We start from the raw sequence: 20,993 nt of genomic DNA, 5'->3' as shown, positions 1-20,993 counted from the left end.
CTCCATAGTGTTGGCTTGGATGTGAATGTATATATATATCCTCCCTCACCACGCCGGACTCATCACTTCCCCCAAAGGTGAGAACGTTTCATCCAGCAGGTTTCACTCTGTAAGTTTCCTCTGTTTGTGTTTCTGCGTTCTGAGTGCTGCTAGAATCATCGGCTTATCGACGTTACGTTACTATAGCAACTCTTATGTTTACTTTTAGACTCGGCAGAGGGAATATTGACATTAAAGGAGAGAATCGGTGCATCGTCCCGACTGTGGTTTTCATGCTCAGCAGCTCCATTAAAGATCAGGAAGGTTCAGGAAGGAGACATCACAGCAGCTTTGACCTTTCAGTCTTTGGAAGGCAAAATGGGTTTACAGCCCTGGAGTTATTTGGGAAAATGATAAAATTTCCTAAAAGTTTTGCCTATAAATTGATGTAAGTAATCTAGACGAGTCCAGCGATGAAGATGTTTTTATGATGTGGTATCATCTTAAGAAACCAGACAGTGAGTCACTTGAGTCATTGTCAGAAGTAAGAGGAATGTAGTTTTAGTAAGGGCTTTGATCTGCGGAGGAATGTAAAGTACTGAAGCTGGATCTGGGGCCAGTCTGACCTCACAGGTGTTTTGAGCAGAGTGAAGTTCCCACCTGCTAAAAGGTTCAGCTCATCTGTATCCTGGCTGACAGACCAGGCTAACATGATTAGCATTTCAAAGCCAGGCGTCAGGAATACTGCACACCTGAACGCCGCCACTGATGTCACCTGCTGTAGTTTGTAGCATTCTGGAGACTCTTACTGTTTATTTGTCAGTTATCGGCTGGAAATCACAAATCATGAAATTTTATAAAACTACCAGTGTATCAACAGTCTGCATGACCTCACACTGATTTCTGAAAATGGCTGAGCTGAGCTGACCTTCTTCTTCTTCTTCTTCTTCTCCTTCCTCTGTGTCTCTGTAGATTAGATCATGTCTCACTCAGGCGCTCAGGGCAGCATCGGGAGCCATCCCTCCATCGGGGTGCGTAACACCAAGGTAAGTGAGCCGGTGTGCTGGTGCTGTAGGGATGAGACATCAGAGGAGCTGTAGCAAACATCACAGCTGTGGATGCGACCTGGAGAAAGACGTGTGAGACGTTCTTGTTCTGTTTTGCAGATTTACCTGTACGAGTACGAAAACTTCCAGGGCCGCAGGATGGAGCTGTTTGCCGAGTGCCGTAACCTGTGTGAGAAGGGATTCGACAGGATCGGCTCCATCAGGGTGGAGTGTGGACCGTAAGTCCCCCCATGTACCCCCAGACCTGGATCAGGCACCTCTCAGTTCTAGAGTCAAAGTAAAGATTGGTGAAAGGAAAATGAGCTTATAAGAAAACATAAAAACATAAAAATAAGTCAGTTTGCTGTTTACTTTAGCTTCAAAAGTGTTTGGGGGGGGTACTAAATGTACCAAGTATTGAGAGTAAATCTAAAAGAATTTCCTTTTACCCATGGTGACACATGTAGTGGAGGTAAAGTCTCTGCTGGATTCTAGCTCAGATGTGTAGTGAAGTCAAACTAAGTCTTAAACAGTCCATACTTCACTTCAGTACTGTGATGCAGTATTTAGACTTTGTTACTTTACACCCTGACGTATGTGTCGTTCTCTCCACCTGTCTGTCTGTCTGTGGGTCCTCTCCTCCAGCTGGGTGGGTTATGAGCAGCAGAACATGACCGGAGAGATGTTCATGCTGGAGAAGGGCGAGTACCCCCGCTGGGACACCTGGTCCAACAGCTACAGGTCTGACCGCTTCATGTCCGTCAGGCCCGTCCGCATGGTAAGTGCACCTGAGGCTCGCAGGCCTGAAAGGAACAGTATGGTGTTTGAAAGGCGTCTGAAGGGAGGAACTAGTTAAACAGTAAAGAAGAAGAAGATAAAGTGGATGTGTGACTGTTTGGTTCCCACAGGACCCCCAGGACCACAAGATCTGCCTGTTCGAGTGCAACAACTTTGAGGGGCGTAAGATGGAGGTGTCTGATGAGGACATCCCCAGCCTGTGGTCCTACGGCTTCCAGGACCGCGTGTCCAGCATTCAGGTCACTGGTGGAACGTGAGTCAAAGAACACAAACAAACAAACAAACAAACAAACAAACAAACGCTTCGTAATCCTCCTTGACAAATTCAAGAAGGTCCATCAGAGTGTCATGAATGCTGAGTTGAGCTTTGTGGTTTACGTCCTTGCCTCTCGTCCTCACAGCTGGGTGGGCTACCAGTACCCCGGTTACCGTGGCTACCAGTACGTGTTTGAGATGGGACCCTACAAGCAGTGGAACGAGTGGGGCGCCAACAGCCCCCAGATCCAGTCCATCCGCAGGGTGAGGGACATGCAGACACACCGCAGGGGCTGCTTTGAGTGGACCGCCTAGACCGGTCCACCAGACCGGGGTTACCATGGCGCCAACCACCCACCCAAACTGCCTCGCAGCCACACCGGATAACATGAGAACATTGTTGTGGTTTCCCTGGTAACACTGAGGGGCGTGAGCTCTGAGACGACGCTCTCTGTATAAAGACCTCAAACAAGGAGAAAGTGCTTGATCATATTGATGACACAGGGTTATTATGGGGTGTAGAATAAACTGATAGTTTGTGTTGATGAGTTTGTTTCAGTGCTAATTTATGAGCACAACCCACTCATTTTATTTTTTATTACCGGCCTCTGTGTTTCCTGCTGATCTGATGCCAATAAGCCTGTCCACACACACTCCGCCTCCCTGTCCTGGGACACACACACCTCACCTACACAACACTACAACATACCACCACTATGAAGGCTCCCTGCAGCGCACCTGCCCTGTAGTGAGCCCTACATGCAGAAGGGGGCGCTGTCCCTCTCCTCCGGCTGGGGTCTGTAGTGTGGGGGGGAGGGAGGGAGGGAGGGGAGTTCACGTATAGACGGAGCTTCTCTCAGGCTCCTCATCTACACATTCTCAGGGATGCTGGCATCTGGAAAGCAACTTTCTCATGAAAAAATAAAAACAAAAACATCAAGAAGCAGAAAGTCTCAGTCTGAACTTCTTTGTTTCTTCACTTATGTGTCTTTTTGATGGCTTATTGTCTTTGAAGTTCAACCTACCGCGCCAAACAGCTGATCTGTTCTGATCTCATCCTGTTCGCTTTTTCTATCGTGCATTTACTCATTTGAATCACTTGATTCTGCGATTTCTCCTTTGATGATTGTTGTTAATGTACGGTGATGTCATCAAAGGTGAGCAATGTTTGTTGACTATAATATCACCAAACTGTATCAAGTCACAGTTCAGCAGCACAAAGTCAACCAAGGAGGAACTGGGTCAAATCATTTATTATAAAGTTCTGTGATTTAGGCGAGATAATCACACGCGCGCACGCGCGCGCGCACACACACACGAGGACAGGTGAGGAAAGCAGCCTGAACGTTGTTGCTATGAGAGTCTCTGTTTTGTTCATTCATTGTTCATGATATTTAATTGCATAAAACGCTGCAGCAAACAGCTGCCAACCAATCAGACGCCACAACTGAGCTGAAATACAAACACAGTAATTATGACGAATGGAGGGAAATATGGCGTCTAAGCCCTGAAGCGCCACAGCGGTGAGTGATCGGTGACTCGGTTCCTCGGTACCGGAGCCTCAGTCCCGCCTGCCGGGCTGCGCTCCGCTCTGCTCAGCGCGTCAAACGCTGTAAAGCGGCGGATTAAGATTAAGCAGAGCCGGGGGGAGGGGGGGCGGGGACGGGGGGGCTGTTTTTATCTGTTATCGGCTCCGACAAGGGAGGAGACACGGGAATGAGCCGCACTCCGCCTGCTCGCTCTGCGGCCAATTAGCCTGCAAATCTGCTGCTGCTGCCGCGGTGACGACGAGGCGTCAGATCCCGCAGGACTGACCGGAGAACAGCGCGGCTCGCCGGACATGAAAGTGCAGCAAGCCGGCAACTCAGCAAACATGGGCTTCCCCGTCACTACGGAGGAGGAACTGCGCAGGAACGCCGTCATAACGCCGGAGGACGTGCTCGGCTTACAGAAGATCACCAAAAGTAAGTAACCGACAGGTGGAGCGCAGAGAGGCCGCCTGGCTGCCGGGGCGCTGCTGTCCGCCACCGTCACTCATTCATCGGGTTGACCTGTTTACGTGGTTGCCGTGGTAACCGTGGACAGCGGCCGCAGGACTCGCAGAGTAGAAACGAAAGTTAGAAGCGGCGAGGAGACAAACACACACACACACACACACACACACACACACACACACACACACACACACCAGAGCAGATAAACTGAGGGACATGATGTGATCTGAGTCATAATGCATAACACACAGACACACACACACACACACACACACACACACACACAGGTCAGGTGTGGGTGGGTGTGTGTGTGTGTGTGTGGTTGGGTGTGTGGGTGTGGGTGTGTGTGCTTGTGCTTCAGGTTACCGCGACATGAAGATGCTTCAGGTGTTTAGTTTCTGTGCTGCCGCTGCCTCACCTGTGCTCATGGGCACTTGGGCGCTTGAGTGAGGGAATCTGTAAATCTGCTGCAACCAGGTCCAGAGTGAAAAGGCAACATAAATTTTATGATCCACAAGAAAGGAAGGATTTTGTACTCAAGTATCAAACGAACCAACCAAGCATCTGATGCTCCACCAGCAGGGGGAGGAGCTAAAGAGAGCAGTCATGACCACAGTGACTTTGTAATTGTCTAATGCTCCGTGTTTCCTGTTCAGAGTCAAATATTCACAGGAAGTGGAATCATTTCAGAGTGTGTTACATAATCCAGTGTTAGGCCATCATTTACTCCAAGAGAAGAAGACAATCACAACAGGAAGCGGAGGATTTCTCTCCCTGCAGCTTAATGACTTCACAGCTGCTGTTTGGAGAGGACACGCCTCCATCTTGGCTCCCTGGGCCTCAGAGCTGAAACTGAGCAGAGAAACACAGAGTCACCGTCCAGGGACATAGATGGACCAAACATGGAACCAAGAATGTACTGACACTTCATTATTGTGGTTCTTCATGGACGTTACCTCGTAGATTACATAGAGCAAACTTTAATATGACAGAGCGTCAGAGCACCAGAGCGACCTGCTCTATTGTAATCTGCTCTGGTTTGTTTGGACACGAGGCTGTGATTTATCTCCTCTGGGTGAGATTCTGCTCTGTGATGTCCGATGACACAATGAACACAGGTGTAATTAAAGCTGAGCGCTGATTTAAAATCTCTCTGCACACACAGCTGACAAGAGGCCTGATGAGTGTGGGACAGGGACAGGGACAGGGACAGAGAGAGAGACAGAGAGAGAGAGAGAGAGAGAGAGAGAGGGTGACCAATCTCCTTGTTGTCAGCATTAGTCTGTAAAGAAGCAGCAGATCCTGTATTTACACCTTTGCATTAAGGCGCCATCTGGTCATTGTGGCGTGACTGTGCTGCTCCAGACTGCATGTGTGTGCTGACATGTAAGCAGGTGTGAAGCCCCTCCACACGCTGGACACACACACACACACACACACACACACACACACACACACACCAGCCAGCAGGTGTGTTTAAGATGAGACGATCACAATGACTGAGAGCTGGAAGCCTTTTTATTTATTCCACTTGTCGCGTGTTACCATGTGACCACACACACACACACACACACACACACACACACACACACACACACACACACACACACACACACACACAAGACCAAGAGGAACACATGAGTGTGTATCTGGGGGCTGAGCCTGGTGTGTGAGAGCGTTTGAGTGGAGCTGAGATGTGCTGCATTCATACAGAACAAGCAGGAAGCCACTTATAGCTCCCTAATCCCCAGATTAGCCTGGAGTTACTGACTTCTCATCCACAGGCGTCGTCCTCTTCACTCTGTGCTGTGAGAGAGGATGAGACGCAAACAGGAAGAAGGCAGACGCGTACACGTCTTCCTTCAGCCCAGGGCGGCGTGTGAAGGTGAGACACCTGTGGGTGAAGGTGCAGGTGGCTTCATGTCTCACACCTGCAGGCACCTGGCACACGCTGGGGTTCAGGCCCAGGCTGCAGCAGCTGCATGCAGATGAGTCAACATGAAGGCGCTCCGAGTTCATACCTCCACCAAGGCCGAGGAGTACTCCCGTTGTGATGAAATGTAGCAGGTTATCAGATCCATCACCACCAAAACAATCATCAGGAATAAAAGAGTGCTCAGAACTCAGTGAGACACCAGGGGGCGTGGCCTATATGGAAGGACGTGGATCGAAAAAGTTATAAAAATGTTTCTTCCAGCCTCAGCCTGAGAGTTCCTGCACCTCCACTGACAAACGATGGAGGATGGAGTTTAGAAGTTTATCATATCAACACCTGTGATGTCATAATCAAGGTCACAGCGTGTGGTGAGGAAGAGGAGGAGGCGGAGCTCCTTCATCCTCTCATTTACATATCCCTCACTCTCTCACTCACTCACTTTGATTTGCTGTTGCTTGTTGTTAGAGGATGAAGGGAAGGAAACCATGAGCACTCCAATGGAAGGAGCGTTGCTAGGAGACACTGTTGAAGGAAGTGAAGTGGAGCACTTCACTGTGTGTGTGTGTGTGTGTGTGTGTGTGTGTGGGAAAAGGGAAAGAAAAAGAGCATCAACCCTTTGGCACTGACTCTCTCTCTCTCTCTCTCTCTCTCTCTCTCTCTCTCTCTCTCTCTCTCTCTCTCTCTCTCTCTCTCTCTCTCTCTCTCTCTCTCTCTCTCTCTCTCTCTCTCTCTCTCTCTCTCTCTCTCTCTCTCTCTCTCTCTCTCTCTCTCTCACTCTCTCATAAACATAAAGTTGATGCTGTTACCTGCTTATTAACACTCAGATTAATCAGTGACCTCCTATGATAACGACCCCAACATAACACTAATGAGACGGTGTGTGTGTGCGGGTGGGTGTGTGTGTGGGTGTGTGTGTGTGTGTGTATGTGTGTGTGTGTGTGTTCCAATCAGCCCATGTGATGGTAAAATGACATAAGCCTCTTAGGCTAATCTCTCTCTTTCTCTGTTTCTGTTTCTCTCTCTCTCTCTCTCTCTCTCTCTCCCTCTCTCTGTCTGTCTGTCTGTCTATCTCTCGGCTCACAATACTTGAATACTATAACAAGTACTGGAGTCCTGTGATCTGAGTCTTGAGAGAGGTCACAGTGACGGCAGAAGCATAAAAGTTATTGATGGTCTTATGAATGAAGAATGATTGTGTGTAGGAAGGATGGACGTCCTCTGAGGTCTGCCTCCTTTGTGTTTGTTGCAGATTACCTTTGCTCCCCAGAAGAAAACGTCCACATGATCGACTTCACCAGGTTTAAGATCCGGGACATGGAGACGGGGACGGTCCTGTTTGAGATCACCAAACCTCCAGCACCAGGTGGCTCAGCTCTGACATCTGTGTGAAGATGGATTTTGGAAGATATTAATCACTCTGAAAGAAAATGTGATGTTCCGAGACTACTTTGTAGAACTGCATAAAACAGCACCACCACGAGGGGGCATCATTTCACTCGACAGTTTTCCATCGGCTCTTATTGTCATTTAAAAATGTTACATTGGGTTTGATGCTGAGTGCCAGGAGGAGCTCAGTATAACAGCGACTTTAAGAGACCTCAAAGGGTTAAATGTTACTGTAAGTTACTTTTATTGACGTATTGATTGAAATGTTGTTTCCTCTACAGCAGGAAACCTTTGCGACCCCAACGCTGGCCGCTTTGTGCGATACCAGTTCACCCCGGCCTTCCTGCAGCTGCGTCAGGTCGGAGCCACGTAAGTCACAGGTGTAGCGTGCTCAGTGTGAGCCGTAGAGCACAGAGGGCAGGCGAGGCCTTCAGTGACCTCTGACATGTCACACAAATGTCGCTAACACATTTGCGAGAAGACGGCCAGACGATGACTGGCATGAACATACATCAGGCCCCCTGCTGAGTCAGACTTCACATGAGCGTCAGTGAGCCTGCATGCTGCTCAGACTCCCACTCGCCCAACACGATGACTCATGCTCACGCTTAGGATCCAGAAAATGCAGCAGTAACTCCAAATCTGAAAAAAGGCGTTAACAGGCCTTTATGACAGACAGATTGCAGGTTGCAGTTATCGACTTTAAATCAATGTCAGTGAAGATTCTGAAGGTTCTCTGGCTGTCAAGGTGTTTGGAGTTTGATCTGTGGCCAGTGAACTGTCAGTAAACCCTCTTTGTTTCTCTGCAGAGTGGAGTTCACCGTAGGAGACACGCCCATCAACAACTTTCGCATGATAGAGCGACACTACTTCCGCAATCAGCTGCTCAAGAGCTTCGACTTTGAGTTTGGCTTCTGCATGCCCTGCAGCAAGAACACGTGCGAGCACATCTACGAGTTCCCCGCTCTGTCCGAAGAAATCAGTGAGTATCAAAACACACAACCACAGGAGACAGATGTGTTTGAGCTCCAGTGGTTCTCAAACTCTGGCCCAACATGGAGAGAAGCCACGTCTCATGTTGGCACTCGGTGGATGAGCCAAGATCGTAAACTTTATGTTCTGCAGAAGAATAAATCACAGGTACTTAATTGGGATCATAAACTTTAACAACTTAACGATCAGCAAAGATTTCAACCTTTCTGGAGTCATTGGACCTCAACCAGAGGGCACTCAGAGGGTACCACCGGTGGTACTCATACCACAGTTTGAGAACCACTCTGAAGTCTTCTAGAGATAATAGTGTGATTGTTCCCCCACAGTGCGTGAGATGGTCCTGCACCCGTACGAGACGCAGTCTGACAGTTTCTACTTTGTGGACAACAAGCTGGTGATGCACAACAAGGCAGACTACTCCTACAGCGGGGGGCCGTAGGGGGACGGACCTCCCAACCCCTCACTCCAGACATTCCAGGACATTCCACTTACCAAGACAACAGAATCAGATGAACTGACGCACATGTCAGTGGCATGGACACTGTCGCCTCTGCTGGTTGTAGCTCAGATGTTCCCCCTTTTGTCTACTCCTCTTCTTCTTCTGTCCATGGTGGCACTTTCACGCCGAAGGTTTGAAACTTCTTTACTACAAACTCTCCAAACTAGGAACTGTATGGATCTCACATTGATTGTGCGTCCCAAAGCTCTTATTTCATCTGGTCCTCGTGTCTTAAGTGGGTGGGACTAAGAAGAAGACAAGGACAGAGGGAGTGATGAGCATTGGAACGTTCTTACACACCATCTCCAGATCACACAAGGATCAAGGAGCAAATAATGATTCCATCTTTGGATCACCGCGAATGTTACGGAAAGTGGAGGAAGTGATGTCTTCACTGCTTCAGCGCGACACATCCTACCTCATCCAGAGGGTCGTTGTGTCTAAATCTGTCCTGCAGGGTCACTGTCCTGCAGGGTCTCCGTCCTGCAGGGTCTCTGTCCTGCAGGGTCTCCGTCCTGCAGGGTCTCCGTCCTGCAGGGTCTCCGTCCTGCAGGGTTTCTGTCCTGCAGGGTCTCTGCCAGTAATTGCTTTCAGCTGGTCCTGACCGGACTGGAGCTGCTGAGACAAGACGGAGATGCAGGCAGAGACGGGCATTGAGAGGACAAACATCAAGCATCAGTCCATCTAGATTTAGATTTGTATAGCAGACGTCTCTTCTCTTCTCCTTCCTCCTAAAGGTTCAGATTGATTGAACATGTAGCAGAACTCGACCCTACATCCCTCGCCCTGGTTCTGTGGTTGTTCCAGCAGATATTAACGGTGTTTACGTTCATCATGTTTCATGTTTCTATGCTTGTAGTTCAACTTCAGGAGTATCACACATTCTGGAGCATCAGACGACATCAGATACCAGCTTTCATATCCACTTTGTACTTTGTAGTACCGAGCGCCGTTCACACTTTGTTTATGAAACATGTTTTAAAGTATAAAATAAAGATGGAATTCAATCAAGTGCAATAAATGTGAGGTTTGTTCTGAAATCTTGATTTGCGTTGTGATTTTTATGTTGATGGCGAAAAATACAATGAACAAACAGAAACACAAAGAGAATGTTAAGAACTTAGAGGATCAGAATCAAACACACAGACTGATCAACTCACAGCAACATAAAGGGGAAACATGTACATGAGTGCTGCACCTGCCAGTTCATGGATTCATTGATAGAATTTTGAAGAAGGACTAAGAATAGTGTCAACACGTCATGCTGCCACTTGCTGGCCACACTGGAAACTGCAGTGATAAGACATTAATGGATATTAATGTGTGACTTTGGTCCATATGGACGCTGTTGTCATCAAGATAACACAGCTGATATTCAATCCAACAACATGACACAGATATGAACTGTCTTGGTTTTGACTGGATGGTTGTATGTTCAGAACTCAACCCCTAAGAATGCATAAACTGAGAATATGTAGGATCCTTATGGGCTAAAACAGGGGAGTTCAAATGATCAATGGTTCCCCCAAGAACAGGGAGAGATGGGAAATATGGAGCGCATGAGCCCACACATCAAGGGTTAGGTGACTCTGCTGCCAACGGCCTTACCACCACATTATGATGGGTTGTGATATAAATACAGTATATGGATCAGGTTCACCAGGGGGGAACTGGACCAGGATACACTGTGGAGAACAGGTTGATGCCATTATGACTGCAAATGAACTGAGAACAGAACCAATATCACAACTAATGAATGTGATACATCAACCCAAACCTGTGGGTTTGACTTATGCTACTACTCCTACTTACTATATTCTGACTGGTTGACCTTGAAAACATCCCATAGTAAATGTGAATGTAATCAATACTGTGTGATCAGTTCAGGATGGAGCTCTGTAGCTGCTGAAGATCCAATCAAACTGTTTGTCCTTTACTGAATCAGCTCCATGTCAGCGTGTTTGTCGCCCTGCTAGACACTCGGCTCTGCCTGGAGACATAGAGCTCCTATCTGAAGAGGACTTTAGGACCACCAGATCCAGATCCTACTGATCCAGATCCTACTCCAGATATAGATCCAATGGTAGTGATTTATTTTGCAGCCTGTGCTGTATCATCCTTAGTCTCTGCCACCATCTAGTGGTAACATAGTGCTAACACAGGACAAGAGTGAAGGACAAGCAGTCTGACTGGTTGTCTATGACCTAAACATAATTTAGTAACTTTTAACCTATAATCCCGATCCCCCTGAAAATCTTCTGTAATGATCCTCGGCCCATGATTCATCTCTGCACAAAAGTTCTGATGCAGGTGGAAGCATCACCGCCTTGGTGAAGCTCATCAAATGAAGAATTAAAGCAGTACGGTGACTGAGAGCAGGGAAAGAGACTAAAAACCAAACCAGAGTGCAGCTGACAGACAGGCAGGTTCTAAGAGGATCTGAGCTGAGCACCAGCACCATGAGGGAGGAAATTAGGCTCCACAGATGAGAGTCCTGTTTAGTCCTCCATGGAGCAGGGACCAGTTCACCTCATTAGCTTGAAATAGTTGCTACAATATCTGCAGTTTTGATTATAAAAACATCAGGCATGAGAGAGGTGAAAGGGTTCAAAGCTGTCAGGTCTTCAGATTAAGGGGGCAGATGTGGTGGAGGGGGTCAACTATCCAGCCAGGTACTCTGCCCCTGAATGCACCACGGGATGCAGTCCGTTCACACAGCCGTGCGACTCCAGGCCCCGCCCACTTCCTACGTTCCCCTCCTCGTACTCTCCTTTCCGTCGCCCGATAGCAATGACCCCTGAGGTGTGATTACCAGAGGCCACGCCCTGCAGAGAGCCGGTCTGGCTGTGGGGGGGCAGCAGGACAGTGGTGGTGGATACGACATGTGGATCTGACACCAGGCTGTCTGCCCTAAGCTCCTCCCACAAGTTACCTGAGAATAACAGGAAGACATTGAGCAGGTGAGGAGCAGGAAACATTTGGGATTTGCACTATACAGGATGTGAGGTCATGTTTTGACACATGGGCCTCACAGTCGTACCTTGGAGCTGCAGGTCAGTCAGACTGGGGTTGAGCGTGTCCACGTCATAGCTAGCGTCCACGTCCAACAGGAAGTCCTGCGCGCTGCGGTGGCTAAAGCTGTACTCAGCCTGCAGGGCGGAGGGATAGATGGGCGGCATCTTGGCAGCCACAGGAGAGTTCAGGTGTCCCAGGGCCGACAGCTGCTGCCCACAAGGTGAGTAGATGGAAAAGGAGTCGCTGGGTTGGTGGGCTGTGGGGGGAAAGTAGCAGGAATGCTGAGCCGGCGGGGGAATGTGGGAATACTGGGAGCGCTGAATGGGGCGACGAAGCTGTGCCGGGGAGCAGGATGACGAGGAGGGAGGGTAAACAGGAGCAACTCGAGATGACCGAGGGGAGTTGGTGTAAGGTGGCAAAGAGCTGAGCTGGTCGGGTCTCACACCCAGCAGACGGTCCAGGTCCTCTGAGAAGATCAGGAGGAAAACATGAATCACAGGAGGAACGCCAACCATCCATGAACTCATTTAGAGGAGAAAATCATGACATTCTGTATAATTGCAGCATTATCACTTTAAAGAATAATCTGAAAGAAGGTGAAGATGCATTCCAGTGGTCTTGGTGGAGGTATGAGCTAGTGGTTGGAGGGCCTGATGGTCCTACCTGGCCTCGCCATGCTCCTGCGTACAGTCACCGGGTCTTTCCGCCTCCACTTGTGCAGCTCCTCCTGCATCTTCTCCACCTTGGCCGGGTTGAGAGCCCACAGGCAGCCTTTGCGGGACGTGTTCCCATTCTTGTTCTCCACCTTCTCGAAGCACTTGTTCAGAGAGAGGTTGTGACGCACGGAGTTCTTCCATCCATCAGGAGCCGTCTGGAGGAACAGTAGGGGGACAGGAAGTCACAGTAGAAGGACCTAAACACGTTCAACAGCCCTCATTCAACCCTAACCTGAACCAAAGACCTCCTCAGACCTCCGTGTGGTTGCTTTGAGCATTGACAGAAACAGATCCAGCCTGAAGATGTTCCCTCCCTCCACAAAGTATTCAGACAGGTCTCAGAAGGTCGTATCCCTCTGAGGTTTACAGCTCCTGCCTGCAGTCAGCGTATCGCCTATCATCAGATTTTCAGGCCCTGCAGCCTCCAGTGTGTAGACGTTACAGGCAGCTGTTTGGAATGCAGCCATGTGTTCGGTGCCTTCTTGAATGTGAATGGCAGCGAGTCTTTGAGCCGCTTCCAAGGGTGAGTCTCAACTTATTTGATATGTAGATGCCTGGAATCTTTTGGAAGATCAGACTGTTTGTGACGATCATGGGTTCAATCTGAGGTTGAAACCCACAGCTGCTGCACAAAGAGGGCATCAGGGAAGAACCTGAGATCTGTCTGTGTTTGCCTCATAGATGTTAGTTCACTCAGTTGATGTTGATGAAGGATGTGATCATATTTTGACAAATAGAAATGAGACACTTAATGAAATTATAATTTGAGATACCTTGAAATAAGGGAAGTGTTCAGTCATGAAGCCGTAGATCTCGCTGACAGGCAGACTTCCTGTTCTGCTGTTCTTTAGAGCCATGAAGATCAGGATGCTGCAGGTATTAAAGGACAAATATGGAATAATGACATCATAGACGATTTGATCCTGCGCATGACAGGGATGAGTGGATGAGTGGATGAGTGGATGGATGGATGGATGGATGGATGGATGGATGGATGGATGGATGGATGGATGGACGGATGGACTGATGGATGTTACCTGTATGAGTAAACCGGCTTGGGGAACAGGGACTGTGATGGACTCTCCTGGTGTGATGGAGCTGAGAGACTTTGAAGTGAAAACTTTGTGTTGCTGGGCTGCACAGGTGTGGGGTAAAGCTTAGATGAGAACTGTGGAGAACACACACACACACACACACACACACACACACACACACACACACACACACACACCTTTGTTCTTACTAACATATGCAGTAGCCCAGGCTGAGTTACAGTACATGTACAACAAATACTAACCTAACCAACTAACCAAACAACATAACAAACACATATTTGAATACTTGGACAGTAAGCTGACAGAACCTGCAGTAGAGAGATACAGGATGTTCAGAGCATTCATCCTGCTTTCAGCGCCTCAACCCCACTTTGGCTCACCTGGTGGAGAGGACTGGATGAGTAAGATGGATACCTTGAAGACAGGAAGCATGGAGCATCCAGAGCAGACACAGCAGGCAGCTCTGCGTAGGTACGAGGAGAACCCTGATGGATCAAAAGGACACAAAGCCTCATGAAGCTCAATCTGGATTTTTAGGCATGAAACCAACAGATATTGACAGAAAGTGACCAAGCACCTGCATGCCGCCGCTGTGTTGGTCCCAGTACGTCGGCATCTCGCCACGCATCTCCTTCAGGCAGCCGAAGGAGGACGAGCCATCCTGGAGACAAGGCACGGCCGTTACAGCTCCGTCGCTGACCTGCCGGCGGTACGGGTGGAAGCGGTCGAGCTCAGCCGGGCCTCGTCCTGCCGCTGACCTCGACCCCAAACCGACGGCCCCGTCTGTGCTGTGCCTCCTGTTCACAGCTGCGGTCCTCACACAGAAGGTGTCGTTCAAGCAGATGTTCCCCTCCTCCTCACTCTGATGGAGACAGATCGTTTGGAGGATGTTGAGCTGCAAGCTTCAGTCACTGTTCAGGGTTTTTTTGGAATTGCGTCGTTGCTATTTTTCTACAAAGCTCAGCAGAGCCTCAGCTGCACTGACAGAGAAGTTAGAGGACTCAGCTTTATACTTAACTATGTATTCTGAAGGTGTTAATGGAAGAGAAATGCAGTTTTACATAAGCATGTTATTGATCTGAAAGGTTCAGTCAGACGAAGAGTTAACTTACAGTTTAGGTAAGAATTAATAACGCAACATATAATTATACTATTATAAAACTATAAAACGCTGAGAGTGAGATGTTGTGACAGATCAGCTGCCCCACAGGCCTGCAAGAAGAAATATGAACATGAAATAACATTTGTCCTCATGCCGTCTGTACAAGTACATTCATCTGAATGTCACGCCAAGCCGGGGTTACACCAGGCCATCTGAGGTTAAACATGGCTGCAGGCGTGTGCAGCAGCAGCAGCAGCAGCGTACCTGGGACTGCGCCATCTGCTGGCAGGAGCTGACCGTCACCTGAGGGGTCGAAGCGTGAGACGTGCTGCTGCCTTCAGGGGGAAACGTGGAAGTGGGCGACTCGGACATTCTGCGCCTGTGAGGGCAAACCAACATTTGACCTTTGACCGACAAATATGAAAATACAAAAATAACCCTGAGGGAGCATGAATCATCCTTCACTGGTGCCAGAGCTGCTGTGTTAGCAGAGATCAGCTCATCTTTACGTATCAACAGTTAAAGGTCAAAGCAGAGGAGCTCCAGCTGTTATGTTGTGCAGGTCACCATCCAGGGAACATGGACACGCCTCCATCAAGTTCAACCTGCTGCCAACATGTGGCAACCCAGCAGATTAACCAGACATTGTGCAAGAAACGGTTGAGCTTTAGGGCCATTAAGTTACAAGGAGAGAGAGAGACAGAGAGAGAGAGAGAGAGAGAGAGAGAGAGAGAGAGAGGGCATGAAGCTGCTTTGATTGAACAGAAATGTAACTGATCGATACATATAACAATATACTCTTGATCTCATGTCAATCTTTACCTAATCTTCTCAAAATCTCGGCTTCAGTATAAAAATCTCCCAGTTTGAGTTATGACATCATCATGTTTATCATCAGATCAATGGAGACAAACAGGCTGTGTTGTGTGTTCATACACAGTGTTTCCTGTCTCTGATCCTCTCTGATCCTAGCTGGAGTTCTGTTTGGCCGGCAGGGGGCCAAAGTTGGGAGCAGTGGTGTGTGTGTGTGTGGGGGCGGGGCCTCATGTGGCAGCTTTACTGAGGCGTTATCTGATAGCAGAGGAGGTGGGGACGCACGTGGCCCAGGTTCCAGTAAAGCTAAAGGTAACATAAAGCTGCACGCTCATTAAAAGTGCCAACAAACCGTGGATCTGAATGGTCACACACGCCAAGTAGTGCTGAGGCAGACAAACTGTGTGTGTCTGTGTGTGCGTGTGCCTGTGTGTGTGTGTGTGTGTGTGTGTGTGTGTGTGTGTGCGTGTGTGTGTGTGCGTGTGTGCGCGTGTGTGCGCGTGTGTGTGTGTAAGTTAGGAGATTGCCTTTGCACCAGAGTAGCAACAAACCCTCTCACCTGCTTGGAGTCGCTTTTACACAAAGTGAAGTTGAAAGTGCAGCGTGGCGACGGCGTGTGCAGCTTCTCATCTTCATCAAACACACACGTGCTGGTTAACGATGAAGTCGTTTCGACCCTACGTATTGTTTTAACGGTTTTAACTAGTTTGGAGGTTTTGTTCGGGATGAGTATTTGAATAGTCGGTCACCAGAACTCTTAGAGTCACAGCGGATCCTCCAGTCCAGAGAGGGGCAGCAGGAAGTCAACAAGGTTTCATGTAACGTGTTGAACTTATCAAACAAGGAAATACTTCACACTGAGTACAAACGAGACATGACAGCCTGTCAAAACCAATAACAGTGTTTATACTTTAACACAAGGATGAGGAGTGTGTGGCGTCTGGATGCAGGTGGCTGAATGAAGCCACGCCTCCACGTTAATGACATCATCACATCACTAAATCATTATCTTAGATCACAGCAGGCCAACTTCAATGGTCAAAAATAGGGAAAACTATGAGATAAAGAGAATCCATCAACAGGTGTGAGCACTGCTGCCCTGCTGACGGTCTGACAGGCTGATCCACTGTGGCAGCCTTGGAGGCTTTGGCAGCTGTGAGACTTGTTGACATAAACGTGTGGACGTTTGTCCTTGGGGAGATTCTCTCAGGGTCTCCAGCCAAAAACGTTTAACAGTTTAAACACCATTTAAATGAAATGACAAACTAAACATCTCTGACACGTCGCCCTGGTTACCACAGAGCTGTGTTGCTGTGTCATAACAGCGGTATTGTTGCTCTGAATCTTGGCTCTCAGTCCTCTCAGCCTTGACAAACGGCTTTGGGCCTGAACCGTTTGACTGACAGGTCTAATGAACTGTGAACGTCTACGTTTTCACTTCCATTAATCATGTAATTAGCGAAATCTCAGTATTTGTGCTTTGCTGTGTCAGGAAACCGAACACCGTCTTATTTACTGGCCACAAACCGGCCTCAACTGGGGCCTCAACTGGGGCCTGAGCCACAGGTTTAAACCAGCGTGGAGGAGAAGCAGCAACATAACAGTGACAGTGACAAGGGTCAAAGATCAGCTGTGGTCAGGGTCAGCAGATCCCAGAGAATAGAAGGTAGAAGGTACGCCCGCCAAAAAAAAAGTTCAACAAATGTGATCAGTAACTGGCATCGATCCAGAACCAATCAATGGATCAAGATGACAAACACACCTGAGCAACAAGCGAACAAAACGACGAGCCTTCTACATTCTGAGCATTAAAAGGTGACTGACATGTCTGTGAGGAGCAGAAGAGGAGCGATGAAGCATGAGCAGCTGATTGAACCTATGCAGACTTTGCGTTTGGTTGCTAAACGTTGACGCGGTGCCAGAGCCTCACCCTGAGCCGCTCTGTGCCAAAAGGAATCCTCAGGAATTCCTGTGAGTGATCCAGACATGCTAAATGTTTTTATGTCCTGCCTGATGTGCAAAACATCGTGAGGGGAAACGAGGAAGAGTTCAGGAGAAACCGTGGAGATGCTGCAACGTCACTGGAACACAAAGGTCACGAGGTCATCAGCCATCAAAGCAGACTGCTGCTGTCTGAGGGACCGGAGGGTTCTGTTGGGTTTGCTCTCATTCTACAACACGTGATGATGCAACCACCTGCTCAAACCTCCCTATAGATTTCCTAATGTGGGAATTTGTCTTCAAAGCGTCCCATCACAGACTTTACCTTGACCTTATGGTTTTTACTTGACCTGTTTACAAAGCTCAGGATCCACAGGGTGCTGCCTCCGATTGGCCCACATGGGTCAGGAACAGCAGGTGAGAGAGAAGAACCATCCTGTCTGCTAACACTGAGCTCATCTACACTCAGGGAAACTCCATACATCTGGAGTCAGTAATGGAATAAACCTCTTCTGTCCAACTGTCAAGGCAGAAACCACAGAAATGTCCAAGAGGGAGAATAAATCTAAGTGAGTAAAGCAGGTAAGAGATCAGATTCAGAGATGACACTGATAAAGGATAAAGGTTAAGTGAGCCACAGGTTGCTTCAGATGTTTCTCTCACTGAGCATCGCCTCATCACCTTCATCGCTCAGCGCTGACAGCTGTCTACATCACTGAGCAGATCATCTCCATGCTCCTCAGCTTTGGTTAGAATGCATGTTTACCTGCAGACTAACGCTCTGGACTACATAATGACAGCAGAGAGATGAGAGCCTGTGAAGAAGGTAAAGGTCACACAGAGGAAGAGATCAACCCACCACCACCATCTACAGCCGCCTTCAAAGTGCAAATACTGTGAACTGCTCAGCTACTGCTCAGCTACTACTCAGCTACTTCTCACCTGCTGCTCAGCTACTACTGAGCTACTGCTCAGCTACAGCTCAGCTACTTCTCAGCTACTGCTCAGCTACTACTCAGCTACTACTCAGCTACTACTCAGCTGCTCAGCTACTGTGCAGAGTTGGAAACATAAAGAGTTCAAATCTGAGCTGAAGTCAAACACCGACATCCAAATCTGTGGTAAACTTTGAAATGAACTCACCCGACCTTTAACCTCCTGACTGGCCTCTTTCCTCTCCTGGGATCCACGCTCTCATTCAGATTTTCCCGCTGGGTCCCGTACCCTCGGACAGAGCGGCTGAGCCCATTTCCCCTCGTGCCGCTCAGAGCCGGAGCCTCGCTCACCTTGACAGTGTGGCAGCTCTGTCAGATTGACTGTCTAAATGTGTATGGAAGTGCTTTAGATTTTGGCAGCGTAGAATATCATCCTCGCTCTGTGTGTGTGTGTGTGTGTGTGTGTGTGTGTGTGTGTGTGTGTGTGTGTGTGTGTGTGTGTGTGTGTGTGTGTGTGTGTGTGTGTTTGGAACGCGTCCAGGCTAGCCCAGCAATAAGATATACAGAGGGAGAAACCTGCTGCAACAGGTTCCCAAAGGCCCACTGGTGCAGTCAGTGGCAGCTGGCAGCGTCTCTTCCTCCCTCCATCCGTCTTTCTTTGCGTGGCTGAATGGTTACTTGTCTGAATGGGACATAAGATACACGACTGATCACATCCAGTGGCAGCCAGTGGGCACGGCGCCCTGCTCCCTGAGCTCGCCCACGGCATGGGCTGTGTTCAGCTGTGATCTTCCACTAAACGGTTCCTCCTTTAAACACGCAGGAGCACAAACAAACACACTCCAGGTTTGACACACACTCTCTGTTTATACACTCAGTGGAGTCACAATATACAAACACATGAGGTCTGTGTGTGTGTGTGTGTGTGTGTGTCACACACTCAGCAGGCAGATCACTCCGTTTACAGATGACATGGCGGGAAACTGATGAGGAGGTGTCGCGTTGATTCTTACAAAAGGATAAAAATCTGTGTGTACTGAAACACAAGAAGTGAACCAAGCGGAGAGCAAACAGTTGGTGTGTGTGAGGCCTCGTGCAGGATGACATCATGACAGGAAGAAGTCAAGCTCACTGAAGTCACACAGATGAAGATGTCACTCTGAAACAGTAGCAGCCTCTTTAGACCTCAAGCTAAATGTCCATTAACAGTCAAAGAGGGCTCAGTGAGTGACGACCCTCAGTATGTTAGCATTGTCGCTGATATGAAGAAATGAATGAGAACCACATGACAGAGAGGTACGGAGGTAAAAACGGGTCAGAGCCTAACGTGCAAACATACACACCAACCAGGCGGCCGGACGGAGTCGGGGAGTTTGGTTCAGTTGATACTACATTACATTACATTACATCTGGTACTAAGTTCCTCTTTCGCCTTAATGAACCGACGTGTGAGGGAAAGTTCGCCTGGAGCTGAAACTTTTACTGTGGCAGAGTAAGAGAGTAAGATGGGAGGAAGAATGTTACCTCCAAATGAGGGGGGGCAGAGAGAGAGAAGGGGGGGGCAGAGAGGAGAGAGAGAGAGAGAGAGAGAGAGAGAGAGAGAGAGAGAGAGAGAGAGAGAGAGAGAGGAGGGAGAGAGAGAGAGAGAGAGAGAGAGGAGGGAGAGAGAGAGAGAGAGAGGGAGGGAGAGAGAGAGAGGAGGGAGAGAGAGAGAGAGAGAGGGAGGGAGAGAGAGAGAGAGAGAGAGAGAGAGGGAGAGAGAGAGAGAGAGAGCCAGATAGAGAGAGAAAGTGGGAGAGAGAGGGACAGAAAGAGAGACAGGGAGAGAGAGAGAGAGAGACAGAGAGACAGAGAGACAGAGAGACAGAGAGAGACCGAGAGAGACCGAGAGAGAGAGAGAGAGGGAGAAAGTTGGAGAGAGAGGGACAGAAACAGAGACAGGAGAGAGAGAGAGAGAGAGAGAGAGAGAGAGAGAGAGAGAGAGAGAGACAGAGAGAGAGAGAGACAGAGAGACAGAGAGAGGGAGGGAGAGAGAGAGAGAGAGAGAGAGAGAGAGAGAGAGAGAGACAGAAAGAGAGAGAGAGAGACAGAAAGAGAGACAGAAAGAGAGAGAGAGAGACAGAAAGAGAGAGAGAGAGAGAGAGAGAGAGCACAGGTATGTCATGCAGGTAGATTCCTATCCTATCCTCCCAGTGAACCAGGAACAGAGCAGCAGCCGCTCTAGCTCGTAGCTATACCTTGAACAAACCGTGTCCTCAGCGAGAGGGCGAGGCAGAGCGACAGAGAGACGGAGGATTAATTACAGATTGAATAAACTCTTGTGTTACCGTGCGAGGCCTCAGCAGAGCAGAGCTGCTGCAGGCTCTTCTGCCAGCTCACTGCGATGTGGGAACAGATTCCAGGGGCCAGCTCAGTGAAAGTCCCATTGTCTTGTGGGTAATAATTGCTCGCTCAGGTGTTCTCAGGTTCACTCTGCTGTTCTCCAGGGCTCAAAGTCTTTACTGAGCTCTTCATCCTTTCAAACCAGCAG

At 48.7% G+C, this 20,993-nt stretch overlaps 3 protein-coding genes across 3 annotated transcripts; 2 read left to right on the top strand and 1 right to left on the bottom strand.

Annotated features, from left to right (window-relative positions):
* The first annotated feature begins 9 nt into the window (after positions 1-9).
* crybb1l3 (crystallin, beta B1, like 3) lies at positions 10-2,858 on the top strand. The gene is made up of 6 exons (XM_076171369.1): positions 10-77; positions 952-1,025; positions 1,146-1,264; positions 1,671-1,803; positions 1,934-2,076; positions 2,225-2,858. The coding sequence occupies exons 2-6, from the start codon at positions 960-962 to the stop codon at positions 2,391-2,393; spliced, it is 630 nt and encodes a 209-aa protein (XP_076027484.1). The 5' UTR covers positions 10-77; positions 952-959; the 3' UTR covers positions 2,394-2,858.
* Positions 2,859-3,906: 1,048 nt separating this feature from the next.
* On the top strand, positions 3,907-9,596 carry unc119a1 (unc-119 lipid binding chaperone a1). The gene is made up of 5 exons (XM_076171342.1): positions 3,907-4,042; positions 7,258-7,371; positions 7,676-7,763; positions 8,204-8,376; positions 8,714-9,596. Exons 1-5 carry the CDS (start codon positions 3,919-3,921, stop codon positions 8,824-8,826), a joined length of 612 nt encoding a protein of 203 aa, XP_076027457.1. The 5' UTR covers positions 3,907-3,918; the 3' UTR covers positions 8,827-9,596.
* Positions 9,597-9,952: 356 nt separating this feature from the next.
* On the bottom strand, positions 9,953-15,146 carry foxn1 (forkhead box N1). Its single transcript, XM_076171356.1, has 8 exons — positions 15,039-15,146; positions 14,250-14,567; positions 14,053-14,157; positions 13,655-13,785; positions 13,391-13,487; positions 12,565-12,772; positions 11,927-12,367; positions 9,953-11,818 (listed from the first exon to the last, which is right to left on the bottom strand). Exons 1-8 carry the CDS (start codon positions 15,144-15,146, stop codon positions 11,547-11,549), a joined length of 1,680 nt encoding a protein of 559 aa, XP_076027471.1. The 3' UTR covers positions 9,953-11,546.
* Positions 15,147-20,993: the final 5,847 nt, after the last annotated feature.

The sequence above is a fragment of the Genypterus blacodes genome, unplaced genomic scaffold, assembly GCF_046128005.1.
Source record: "Genypterus blacodes isolate CSIRO-AG114 ecotype Tasmania unplaced genomic scaffold, CSIRO-AGI_Gbla_v1 ptg000247l_1, whole genome shotgun sequence".
Lineage (NCBI taxonomy): Eukaryota > Metazoa > Chordata > Actinopteri > Ophidiiformes > Ophidiidae > Genypterus > Genypterus blacodes.
The sequence above is the reverse complement of the archived record's forward strand: the minus strand, read 5'-3'. Positions and strand labels throughout refer to the sequence as shown.